This window comes from Chiloscyllium punctatum, chromosome 2 (genome assembly GCF_047496795.1).
Source record: "Chiloscyllium punctatum isolate Juve2018m chromosome 2, sChiPun1.3, whole genome shotgun sequence".
Lineage (NCBI taxonomy): Eukaryota > Metazoa > Chordata > Chondrichthyes > Orectolobiformes > Hemiscylliidae > Chiloscyllium > Chiloscyllium punctatum.
The window spans coordinates 87,543,003-87,557,012 of NC_092740.1; the positions used below are offsets into that span (position 1 = coordinate 87,543,003).

Here is a 14,010-nt window from a genome sequence, read left to right on the forward strand (position 1 = left end):
AAAAAAGCTGCATTTCAGAGGTGAGGTAAGAGTGACAGCCTTGACATCAAGACAGCATTCAATCAAATGTGCCATTAAAAAGCTTTTGCAAAACTGGAATGAATGGGGAGGGGGGATTGCAAGCTCTCTGCTGGTTGAATCATACGTGGCGTGTAGGATGATGGTTATTTTCTAGTGCTTTGAAATTGAGATATTACCATGCTTTGGGAAGCTGAGTGGCATCTTCTGTTGTCTACAGGTAAATCTACCTGGTCCATGTCATATAGAATACTTAATGATCAATTAAACTGAGTCACTGGACTATATGTAGGCTAACTCTCTCATCCATTCTGCCGTCAATGATGGCTGATCTGTATCTAGTAACTCCATTACATGCCGAGCAGCAATCTTTATCAGCCTTGCTGAAAGGTCAGTCTCGAGCTTTTGAATTTTAAATTGACTTGGTCACCACAACAATTAGCGGCTGCAATTTCTAGATTTTTTCTAACGTGGAGATTATTTAGTTCAGCTGGCTAGACTAATGGATTGCAATGCAAAGTGATAGCTATAGTGCGGGTTCACTTCATGGACAGCTGAGGTTATCATGAAATCTGCCTCCTCAACATTGTTCCTCACTTGAGGCATAGTGACTCTGAGGTTAAATTTACTTCCAGTTGTGACTCTGTAGTGAGAGAACAGCATATGGTCTGCTGGTCAATGGATATTGTGATGAAAGGTGTCTGCTTAATCAAAGAGTGCTGGTATTTGCATGGGTTTATGAGTGGGAGTGTAAACATTGAAGGCTGTTAGCTTGTTTTGGTTTGCAATTGTCAAAAATTGATTTCCGTTTAGAAAACCCAAAGATTGGACGTTTCTGTGTAGCTTTAGAGAAAACCTGACTGGTCAGAAGTTTGACTTTTTTTTCTCCTAGAAGGATGCATACAATCGTTCAAAGAATAAGTTAGCTTGGTAGAAGAGATTGTTTGTGTAGCCTCTTAACCAGTAGTATTTGGTTAGAAATTTGCAGAATATACTGCAAGTCTCTAAACTTTCAGTTTCGTGACTATTCATTTGTAAAAACTTAACAGTTTACAGCAAAAAATACTGGTACGACTCAGTGGAGTCAAAGTTCAATGTTTGAGACAGAAAGTTACTTTTCTCTGATTGTGAAACTGTAATGTGATGGTATCAGGTAACGGCTTGTTTTGCTGTGTTTTAATATTTTTTAAATTGCGTTCTGTATTCAGTTTGTTTTTTTTTCCTTTTTGTGTAATAAACTTTTGTATGATGTTTAAAAGAATCTGTATACTGAGCATGGTGGTCAGTCACTGAAAAGGAATGTTTAAAGACTATCTTCAAGTCAGATTTCATTCTGGGGTCTGTTTGTCCAGTAAAAACTTTAACTAGCACTGTAACAATATTTTATGAACTTACCTGAATACGTCTTTTTCAGATAAAGAAAAAAGCTGTCAAGTCAATGACACAGAGTGAAAAAGAAGAGGAAACTTCTCCTGCTTACAAAACAGTTATTCAGATCTCTTCAAAAGACCAACTTAACATTACAATGTCAAAATGTGGTTTGACCATGCTTAACAATTTGGCAATGGTAAGAAATATGTTGTTTAAATAAAAATGAGTACTCTATGCTGGATTAGGTGGACTATGGTTTGCTTTTTTAATGATAGGAGATTTATACCATAGATAAAACTTAGTGCTTTGTGGTTGAATTAGAGGTATACTCTAAGGTGGTTTATTTGTCTTCAAATATACTTGAAGCACTAAAGTGCAAGCATAAGATTAATTTCATATTTGCTTTTGGTTAAGTCCATCCCACTTGGACAAATTCTGTCAAAACCTGCATTACAGCAATTTGATGGTGGCACTCGTGGAATATCTGACTACTGGAATGTATCCAAGCACCCTGCTATAACTTTAATTGTAGTTTCTCGCATTTTTTCCTATGACAGATATAAAGCTAACTGGCCTAATAGTTTCATTCTATCTGCTCTCATAGAGTCATAGAGATGTACAGCACGGAAACAATTCCTTTGGTCCCACTTGTCCATGCTGACCAGTTATCCTAAGTAAATCTAGTCCCATTTGCCAGCACTTAGTCCATATCCCTTTAAACCCTTCCTAATCACATGCCCATCCAGATACCTTTTAAATGCTGTAATTATACCAGTCTCCACCATGTCCTCTGGCAGCTCATTCCATACATGCACCACCCTCTGCATGAAAATGTTACCCCTTAAGCCCCTTTTAATTTTTAACCCCTCTCACCCGAAACATATGACCTCTAATTCTGGAATCCCCCACCCCAGAGAAAAGACCTTGTCTATTTACCCTATCCATGCTCCTCATGATTATATCAAACTCTGTAAGGTTACCCTTCAACCTCCAGTGCTCCAGGGAAAACAGTCCCAGTCTATTCAGTCTCTGCCTGTAGCTCAAAACCACCAACCCTGGCAATATCTTTGTAAATCTTTTCTGAACCCTTTCAAGTTTCACAACATCCTTCCATAGGAAGGAGACCAGGATTGCACGCAATATTCCAAAAGTGGCCTAACCAATGTCCTGTACAGCTGCAACATGACCTCTCAACTCCTATTCTCAATGTTCTGATCAATAAAGGAAAGCATACCAAATGCTGCCTTCACTATCCTATCTACCTGTGATTCGACTTTCAAGGAACTATGAACCTGCATTTCCAAGGTCTCCCCATGACCTTACCACTAAGTGTTTTAAGTCCTGCTCTGATTTGCCTTTCCAAAATGCAGCATCTGACATTTATCTAAATTAAACTCCACCTGCCACTCCTCAGCCCATTGACCCATCTAATCAAGATTCTGTTGTACACTCAGGTGACCTTCTTTGCTGTCCACAGTACCTCAAATTTTTGTCATCTGCAAACTTACTAACTATAGCTCCTTTGTTCACATCCAAATCATTTATGTAAATGACGAAAAGCAGTGAAGCCAGCACTGATCCTTGTGGCACTCCACTGTTCACAAGCCTCCAATCTGATAAGCAGTCCTGCAACATGACCCTCTGTCTTCTAGCTTTGAGCCAGTTCTATATCCAGATGGCTAGTTCTCACTCTAGTCCATATGATCTAACCTCGCTTACCAGTCTATCATGAGGAACCTTTGTCAAATGCCTTACATCATATAGATCACATCCACAGCTCTACCCACATCAATCCTCTGTAATATGGATATTTTTCAAGATGTCACCACCTATAACCCCACATTCTATGTCTTCCATGGCCTTTTCCACAGTAAACACTGATGCAAAATACTCCCCCATCTCCTGTGGTTCCACATATAGGCTACCTTGATGATCTTAGAGGGCCCTATTCTCTCCCTAGTTACCCTTTGTCCTTAATGTATTTGTAGAGTCCCTCTGGATTATCCTTAACCCTATTTGCCAAAGCTTTCTCCTGTCCCCTTTTTGCCCTCCTGATTTCCCTCTTAAGTATACTCCTACTGCCTTTATACTCTAAGAATTCATGCAATGTCTGCTGTCTATACTTGACATCTGTTTCCTTCTTTTTCTTAACCAAAACCTCAATTTCTCTTGTCACTCAGCATTCCCTATACCTACCGGACTTATCTTTCACCCTAACAGGAACATACTGTCTCTGGTCTCTCGTTATCTCATTTTTGAAGGCTTCCTATTTTTTTAGGCCATTTTCCAGCCGTTCCTTTGCCTGAGAACATTTGCCTCCAATCAACTTTTGAAAGTTCTTGCCAAATACCACCAAAATTGGCCTTCCTCCAATTTAGAACTTTAACTTATAGATCCTGTCTATCCTTTTCCATCACTATTTTAAAACTAATGGCCCCAAAGTGCTCCCCCACTGACACCTCAATCACTTGCCCTGCCTTATTTCCCAAGAGTAGGTCAAGGTTTGCACTTTCACTAGTAGGTACATCCACATACCAAATCAGAAAATGTTCTTGGACACACCCAACCAGTCCCTCTCCATCTAAACCCTTAACAACTATGGCAGTCACAGTCTATGTTTGAAAGTTAAAATCCCCGGCCATAACCAACCTATTATTCTTACAGATAACTGCGATCCCATTACAAATTTGTTTCTCAATTTCCTGCTGAATATTGAAAGATCTATAGTACAATTTCAATAAGGTGATCGTCCCTTTCTTATTTCTCAGTTCAACCCAAATAACTTCCCTGGGCGTATTCCCAGGAATATTCTCCCTAAGTATAGCTGTAAAACTATCCCTTATTGAAAATGCCACTCTCCCTTCTCTCTTGCCCCCCTTTCTATTCTTCCTATAGCATTTGTATCCTGAAACGTTAAGTTGCCAGTCCTGTCTATTCCTGAACCATGTCTGTGTAATTGCTTTGATGTTCCTGTCCTATGTTCCTCACCATGCCCTGAGTTCATCTGCCTTCCCTGTTAGGCCTCTTGCATTGAAATAAATGTAGTTTAATTCATTAATCATAGCTTATTCTCTGCTTTTTCTGCCTCCCTTGACTGTGTTTGACTTGCTCCTTTTCCCAACTGTACCCCACTATTTCTCTGGGTCCCTACCCCCACCTTACTAGTGTAAATCCTCCCTAATAGCTCTAGCAAATCTCCCAGCCAGTATATTAGTCCTCCTCCAATGCAGTCCGTCCCTTGTGGAGGTCATTTATTAGATTAGATTAGATTAGATTACTTACAGTGTGGAAACAGGCCCTTCGGCCCAACAAATGCACACCGCCCCGCCGAAGCGTAACCCACCCATACCCCTACATCGATATCTATAATCTACATCTACCCCTTACCTAACACTACGGGCAATTTAGCATGGCCAATTCACCTGACCTGCACATCTTTGGACTGTGGGAGGAAACCGGAGCACCCGGAGGAAACCCACGCAGACACGGGGAGAACGTGCAAACTCCACACAGTCAGTCACCTGAGGCGGGAAGGAGTCAGAGTGAGAGTTGTTTCTACCATATACAGCTCGTGCGATATAAATGAGACAGCATTTGTCCAGGACCAAGGTTCCATATGAACACACAGACTACACGAGAGCATAGTCATACACAAGGTGGCGAAAAGTGCAAGTCAGTACAGTAATTCCAGACAAGACAATAGGCATAGTGGTGGACAAATTACAATGTAACAGTGAATGATCATTAATAAAACATTATTTTAGCAGCAATTCAAACAGTTGTCTGAAAATTGCAAATGGAGTGCATTCATACAGTGTTAAGGAGCCTGATGGCTTGGGTGAAGAAATTATTGCACGGTCTGGCCGTGAGAGCCACAAGTCTCCAGTATCTTCTGCCAGATGGCAGGGGGGAGAAAATTTGAGTGAGGGGTGTACGAGGTCGTTCATAATGCTGTTAGCCTTGTGGATGCAGTGTGGTGTAAACGTCTGTAATGGAAGGAAGGGAGACTCTAATGATCTTCTCAGCTGTCCTCACCATCTGTTGTAGGGTCTTACAATCTGAAACAGTGCAATTCCCAAACCAGGCAGTGATGCAGATGCTCAGGGTAACCTCTGTAAAATATGGTGAGGATTGGGGGGATGGGTGGTGGGTGGTGGGTGGGGGGAATTGGAGATAGACAGACTTGCCTCAACCTATACAGATAGAGACGCTGCTGGGTGTTCCTGGCTATGGAGCTGGGATTGAGGGACCAGGTGAGATTCTCCACCAGGTGGGTGCCAGGAAGTTTGGTGCTCCTCACAATCTCCACGGGGGAGTGGTCAATGTCCAGCAGAGAGTGATCGGTCCATACCCTCCTGAAGTCAACAACCATCTCTTTTCGTTTTGTTCACGTTCAAAGACAAGTTGGCTGTGCACCAATCTGCTAGCCACTGCACCTCTTCTCTGTATGCTGACTTGTTCGTGCTAATGAGATCCATTACCGTCATGTCATCAGCAAATTTAATAATATAATTCAAATTGCGCATTGCTGCACATTTGTGAGTGAACAGCGGTGGATTGAGCACACAGTCCTGGGGGGCCCCCTTGCTCAGTATGATGGTGTTGGAGATGCTGTTCCCAATCTGGACTGACTCAGGTCTCCCAGTAAAGAAGTCCAGGATCCAGTTACAGAGGGAGGTGTTCAAGCTCAGCAGACTCCGTTTTCCAGTCAGGTGCTGGTGAATGATGGTATTAAATGCAGAACGGAGGTCTATGAATAATAATCTGATGTAGGTGTCCTTCTTGTCCAGGTGGGTGAGGTCCAGATGGTGGGTAGTGGAGATGGCATCATCTGTTGAGCAGTTCGGATGATACACAAACTGCAGGGTGTCCAGTGACGGAGGCAGCATGCCTCATCAGAATCCTCTCAAAACACTTAATGCTGATGGATGATAATGCAACGAGGCGGTAGTCAAACATTGTAATGATCCAAAAATGTGAACCCTTCTACCCTGCACCAGCTCCTCAGCCATGCATTCATCTGCTCTATCCTCCTGTTCTTACCCTCACTAGCTCGTCGCACCGGGAATAATCCAGTTATTACTACCCTCAAGGATCTCCTTTTTAAATTCCTGACTAACTTCCTATATTCTCTCTTCAGAATCTCAATCTTGTCCTTTCCTATGTCATTACTTTCAAGGTGTACAATGACTTCCTGCTGGTCTCTCTCCCCTTTGAGAATATTCTGCAATCTCTGTGAGATAGCCTTGATCCTGGCACTCGGGAATCAACACACCATTCTGAGTTGTTGCTGACGGCGGCAGAGACGTCTGTCTGTGCCTCTGACTAGAGATCACAATTAATCCCTTGGAACCTGATGTACCGCTTGTTATGTTAGAACCATTCTCGGTACCAGAAACTTAGCCGTTTGTGCTACCCCTGAAAGTCCATCACCCGCTCTGTTTTCCAAAACAGCATACTCATTTGAGATGGGGATAACCACAGGCGACTCCAGCACTACCTGTCTCCCTCTCCTATCTTTCCTGGAGGTAACCTTACTGTGCCTGTGATTTTTCTTCATTCCTATAACTGCCATCCCCATCACACCCTCTATCTCCTGTAAATTCCTTATTGTCTCTAATTGCAGCTCCAACTGATCGATGTGATCTGATAAGATTCGCAACCAAACACTTCCTGCAGACATAATCATCAGTAACCTGGAAACTCTCCCTCATCTCCCATATCCGACAGAGCGAGCACATCATTCTAATCTACTAAAGGCCATCGTTGCACTTCAACAACCTACAGATCCAGAAAATAGCACTGTCTTATTGCTCTAAAAAACACTGCTCCAGGCTAACTTAATACCTATATTTTATACTTTTAAAATTTAATCAAGAGACAGATCTCAATAAAACATATAATCAAAAAAAGAACCTACTCTTGATTAGGTTAGATTCCGTACAGTGTGGAAACCTGCCCTTCGGCCCAACAAGTCCACATCGACCCTCCGAAGAGTAACCCACCCAGTTCCATTTCCCTCTGACTAATGCACTTAACACTACGGGCAATTTAGCATGGCCAATTCACCTGACCTGCACATCTTTGGACTGTGGGAGGAAACCGGAGTACCCGGAGGAAACCCACGCAGACACTGGGAGAATGTGCAAACTCCACATGGACAGTTGCCCGAGGCTGGAATCGAACCTGGGACTCAGTATTGTAGATTTATAGCAAGGTTGCACTTTAAAACTATGCACTTAGCTTCTCCCCTGCTGTGAGCTCTTTCATGCAGGTTTCTTCAAGGTCACCTATGAATTCGCTGTTTGTTAATTTTTCTTAGACGCACTCCAATGTCCAGAAATACTTGAACTCAACCAGCAAAGGCAGTAGCTGTACACATTCACTGCTGTTTTTGCTTTGGAACAAATGAGTTAAATTTGCCGCCTTCCAATCTCATGCACCCATTCTTGATTCAGTAGGCCTTGGAGTACTAAAACCATTGGATCAATTCTCTCAATAGTTACCTTTTTAAGACCTTTTAGATGCCTTCTTTCAGACCTGGGCACTTTACTCAAGGTTAAATACTGTGGGTACTGGAAATCTGAAACAAACACCGAGAATGCTAGAGAAATGTAGCAGGTCTGACAGCATCTGTGGAGAGAGAAATAGTTAATATTTCCAGCCTAGTATGACACTTCATAGTTCAAATTTTATAGTGGACTCAAAATGTTAATTCTGTTTCACTCTCGACAGATACAGCCAGACCTCTCTTTGTTGTAGATTTGGACCCTTACCTGCCCCATTGAAATAAAATGCTCAGTACTGCTTCTCTGGTGACTGGGATTTACTGCTGCTTATTGGTTGCTATTTGTGAAGACTGTCTGTCTTCACTGTTGGAAAATGCCTGTTCATTTCATCTGCTATTTCCTTATTTTCCATTATTAAGTCTCCGTCTGACATTCTGTAGGACCCATGCTCATTTGTTAATGCCTCTTCTTTAAATATTTACATAAATTCTTCGTGTTTGTGTTTCATACTTCCGGTTAGCTTTCTCTCCTACTCTTAATTTTTCTCTTTTTTAATTGTTTGGTTATTCTTTGCATAGGATATAAAACCCTGCAACTTCTGACCTGCCACTTGTATTTGCAAAATTGTATGCTTTTTCATTGATTGCATTTCTAATCTTTGTAGATAACCAGGAATGGTGGGTGTTACCCTTGGATGTTTTGCTCTTCATTGGCATGGATGTTTTCTTTACATGCTGTAATATCATCATCATAAATGACTGGCACACATCTCTATTGACCTAGCTAAGGATATAAGCTGTTTTGCTAATTGACTTCAGCCAGCTTTGCCTTCATGCCCTCATAACTGACCTTATTTAAATTTGAAAATAGCCTGAGACATTCCTCACTTCCTCAAGCTGAATAGAATTCAACCACATACTTGATACCACATCCACGTGCCTTCGTTATGAGACTAATTAATTAATCCTATTTAATCGTAGAATACCAGTTCTAGTATACTGTGCTCTCTGGTCAGCTGCAGCGCATGCTGTTCTAAGACATTATCCTGAAAACATTCTATGAACATCTAGGCTATCTTTTGTCCATCTGACTTTTCCAGTTGATATGTAGATCATGGGTGGTAGGGTTGCCCAGTGACTAGCACTGGTCCCTCACAGTGCCAGGGACCTGGATTCGATTCCAGCCTCTGGTGACTGTCTGTGTGGAGTTTGCACATTCTCCCTGTGTCTGCGTGGCTTTCCTCCGGGTGCTCCGGCTTCCTCCCACAATCCAAAGATGTGCAGGTTTGGTGAATTGGCCATGCTAAATTACCCATAGTGTGCAGGGATATGTAGGTTAGGTGCATTAGTCAGGGTAAATATAGAGTAATGAGTTTGGGTGGGAGACTCTTCAGAGGGTTGGTGTGGACTTGTTGGGCCAAAGGGCCTGTTTCCACACTGTAGGCAATCTAAAATTCTAAAAATTCTGGAGGGATTCTAAAAATTAGAATCTCCCCTGAGCATTGTCATGCATTTCTGACAAGTTCTGGTTATTTCTTCCTTTTTCCCCTGCCCTACAGGTTGCCATCATGGGTGCTGTACACCACTCTCACAAGCGACTTCTTGCTTTCATGATTTTTCATTTTGACATAAACTAATTTTATACATCTTTTGACTCCTGAACTAGATCAGCCCTCTCTATTGTACTAGCATTATCATTAAATAACAGATCAACTTCTTCACCTTTTTCCTTGTTTCCAGTCATTCCTAAAAGTCTTGTACTCTTCAAGATTCAAGTCCCAATCCATATCATTCAGCAGCCATGCCTCTGTATTGGCTGCCAGATTATAGCTATTCATTTCTATTTGTACACTCATTTACTTTGTTTTGAATGCTGCGTGGTTTCAGTACTAAGCCTTTAGATGTATCCTTTAATTCTGCATATAAATTATTGTTCTATCTATTGATTTGGCTTTGAGATTCATACTCTCTAATACATCCTGTCCTGGTTTATCATTGGATTGTTACTAATGGTCTGATTTATTTTCTTTTTCTTCAACCTTGTAATAATTCCTTTACCTTTGATCATAACTTATTTTTAACGCATTCTTGCCAAGTTGAATCAAGGTTGTTTCATTACAGGCATCTGAGCAAACCCGCTAGTGTTCTGGTCTTGAACATTTTAAATAGGGTGATGGATTCAATTTGCAAGACTCCAAACTAACCAGTATAAAAGTATTTTATCGGTGAAAGCTGTTGAAGGCTGGTAGGTGTAGGGAATGCTGGATGATTAGAGAAATTGAGGTTTTGGACAAGAATAAGAAGAAAGCATACAGAAGTTATAGACAGCAGAAATTGAGTGGTGACCAAGAACAGTATAAAAGCAGTAGGAATATACTTCAGAGGGAAATCAGCAGGGCAAAGAAGGGACATCAGATAGCTTTGGCAATCCAGAAGGATTCTACAAATACATTAAGGACAAAAGGGTAACTGGGGAGAGAATAGGGCCCCTTAAAGATCAGCAAGGCCACTTATGTGTGGAACTGCAAGATATGGGGGAGATACTAAATGAGAAATTTGTATCAATATTTACTGTGGAGAAGGATAGGGAACGTGGAGAACGTGGGGAAATAAATAGCGACATCTTGAAAAAATCTATATTACAGAGGAGGTGGTGTTGTACCTCTTAAAACGCATAGAGGTGCATAAATCTCTGGAATCTGATTAGGTGCACTCTAGAAATCTGTGGGAAGCTAGGGAAGAGATTGCTGGGCCCCTTGCTGAGATACTTGTATCATCGATAGCCATAGATGAGGTGCCAGAAGACTGGAGGTTGGCTAATGAAATGTGAGGACAAAACAGGGAGCTACAGACTGGTGAGCCTGACATCGGTGGTGGACAAGTTGTTGGAGGAAATCCTGAGGGACAGGATTTATATAGATTTGGAAAGGCCAGGACAGATTAGGGATAGTCAACTTGGCTTTGTGCATAGGAAATCATGTCTCTCAAACTTGATTTGAGTTTTTTGAACAAGTAGCAAAGGGGATTGATGAGGACAGAGCAGTGGACGTGATCTGTATGGACTTCAGTATTGCATTCAACAAGGTTCTTCATAGTAGACTGATTAGCAAGGTTAGATCACATGAAATAGAGGGAGATACAGATACAGATATTTGGATACAGAACTGGCTCGAAGATAGAAGACAGAGAGTAGTGGGTGAAGGGTTGCTTTGCAGACTGGAAACCTCTGACTGCCACAAGGATCGGTGCTGGGTCTACGGCTTCTCATAATTTATATAAATGATTTGGCTGTGAACATTGAAGGTATAGTTAGTAAGTTTGCAAATGACACCAAAATTGTAGGTGTAGTGCCCAGCAAAGAAGGTTACCTGAGAGTAAAATGGGATCTTGATCAGATGGGCCAATGGGCCAAGGAGTGACAGATGAAGTTTAATTTAGATAACTATGATGTGTTGCATTTTGGAAAGGTGTCTCAAGGTAGGACTAATACATTTAATGGTAAAGTCCTGGGGAGTGCAGGTACATAGTTCCTTGAAAGTGGAGTTGTACATAGATAGGATAGTGAAGGTGGCGCTTAGTATGCTTACCTTTATTGGTCAGTGCATTGATATGGGAGAGGTCATGTTGCAGTTGTACAGGACATTGGTTAGGCCACTATTGGAATACTGCCTGCAATTCTAGCCTCCCTCCTATAGGAAGGATGTTGTGAAACTTGAAAGGGTTCAGAAAAGATTTACAAAGATCTTGCCAGGCCAGGAGGGCTTCTGCTATAGGGAGAGGCTGAATAGACTGGGGCTGTTTTCCCTAGAGGATCAGAGGCTGAAGCGTGACCTTATAAAGGTTTATAAACTCATGAGGAGCATGGATGAGCTAAATAGACAAGGTCTTTTCCCTTGGGTGGAGGAGTCCAGAACTAGAGGTCATAGATTTAGGGTGAGAGGGGAAAGATATAAAATGGACCTAAGGGGCAACATTTTCACGCAGAGGATGTTGCGTGTATGGAATGAGCTGCCAGAGCACGTGGTGCAGGCAGGTACAATTACAGCAGTTAAAAGGTTTCTGGATGCGTATATGATCAGGAAGGCTTTAGACAGATATGGGCCAAGTGGTGGCAAATAGGACTAGTTTAGTTTAGAATATCTAGTCAACATGAATGAATTGGACCGAAGAGTCTGCTTCTGTGCTGTATATCCCTATGACACTAAGTCATTGAATTATCTTGTATTATATGTGGCAACCTTTTATTGGACTTTGATGTTTTGTGAATTGTTACTTTCAGGGTTGCTCAGACTTTATAGCACAAAAATTGTAAATCCTTCAATTGTGTTTATCCTGCAATTACTTTATAATTGGCAATTGACCATTTTATAAAGAAATTGTGTATTTTCATGTGTTAATTTATAACTACACATTAAACAATAATGCCTCAGTACTACAATAAAAACATATTCAAGAGGCTAGTAAGGAACAGTATTTGGACTTTGAAGTTGCCATAGTTCTTGTGCAAATTCCATCCTCCAACGTTGGCTTGTATTTATTTGATAACAATATCACAGAAAATGACTTTAATTTCCTTTGAGAATCTTTCCACATTTTGAACAGTACACAAGAGTGAGTTTCATCCTGTTAAGTTGTTTGTTCTATGGTAAGTATCTCAGTCTTTTTTTCATTGTGGTATACGTAGATCAAACCTTCAGGTTAACTACTTTTATACATAAGCCTTCTGAAGGACAGTAATAACATGGATATAAAGCTGACTGAGTGATAGGACAAGGTCATGATTGGTTGTAGTTTGAACTTAAACAGTGCTGGAGAAACTTAGGTCTGTCAGCATCCGTGGAGAGCCATAGAGTCAGCATTTCAAGACTGGTGTGACTTACTTTGGACTGGAAAGAAGTGTAGGGTGGGGCCCTGGGAGTTGGTACACTGACTAGGGCCAGGTTTTCCTCGGGCCAGGTAAAACCTGGAAAAGGATGGCTTTTGTAAATAACTTATCCAGGCTGAGCAATTCTAAAGATCATTGAAACGTCATGGAATTTTATAGGAATGAGATGTTTCTGAATCTCTGCGAAAAAACCCACTATTGTTCCAACATTCGCTTCCATCTTTTGGTAATAGTTTACTTAATCTTGCACATTTTGAGTCCAGAACTTGTTTTCTTGCCAGATCTTGCCTGTTGCTGTTGCTGATCAACTGTTTTGGAGAAGAACAGGAGTCATCAGCTAAGCAGCCGACCAGTCAAAGCCAGTCTGCTTTTGATGTGGTCTCCTCCACATCTAGAACACAGGACAGCAACTCACAGAGCGTTTCAGGGAACATCTCTGGGACACAACTACCAAAAAACCCCACTGCCCTATGGCCGACCACTTCATCTCCCCCTCCCACTCCCCCAAGGCATGCAAATCTTAGGCCTCCTCCACTGCCAAATCCAAGCCACCTGACAACTGGAGGAAGAATGCCTCATCCTCTGCTGTGGGACCCTTCAACCACACAGCATCAACATTGACTTTACCCGTTTCTAAATCTCCCCCTCCCCTCTCCTCCACCTCATCCCAGATCCAACCCTCCAACTTGGCCCCGCTCTTCTGACTTGTCCTATCTGTTCATCATCCTTCCCACCTTCCTACCTATTCGCTCCACCCTCCCCACCAACCTATCACTATTAATCCCAGCTGTATGCACCTATCGCCTTCCCAGCTACCATCCCCACAGCCCAACCCCCCTATTTATCTCTCAGCCCCCTTACCCTTCCACATTCCTGATGAAGGGTTTTTGCGAGCAAAGCAGTCCTCACTTTCTCCTAGTACGTAAATAAGAAAATGATTTGATTTTGTTTTATTTCTTTTGACTCCACTGTTGTTTTATACCTTGTAATTGTTTTCCTTGATATTTTCATGCACTCTGTTTAAAGATTCTTTTTAGATTTTTCTGTATATGTTATAATTACTGTGTCGTTCACATGTCTTACATTATCGATATCTGTGCACCTACTTAAATTCTTGGTAAATGTCTTAAAGTAATTTCAGTGTGAAAATTGAAAAGAATCTTGTCCCTCTCCTACTTAATACCAGAATAAAGATATCAGAAAATATAATTGCATCCATAAATTGATA

The 14,010-nt window shown here is 41.6% G+C and overlaps 1 protein-coding gene across 2 annotated transcripts in view; it reads left to right on the forward strand.

The window, feature by feature from the left end:
- vps13a (vacuolar protein sorting 13 homolog A) overlaps positions 1-14,010 on the forward strand; it is a 419,442-nt gene that overhangs the window by 246,482 nt on the left and 158,950 nt on the right. For both annotated transcript variants that reach the window (XM_072585252.1, XM_072585262.1), the window contains exon 43: positions 1,433-1,585. In XM_072585252.1, the coding sequence (XP_072441353.1) occupies positions 1,433-1,585 (153 nt within the window). The remainder of the gene's footprint in view (positions 1-1,432; positions 1,586-14,010) is intronic.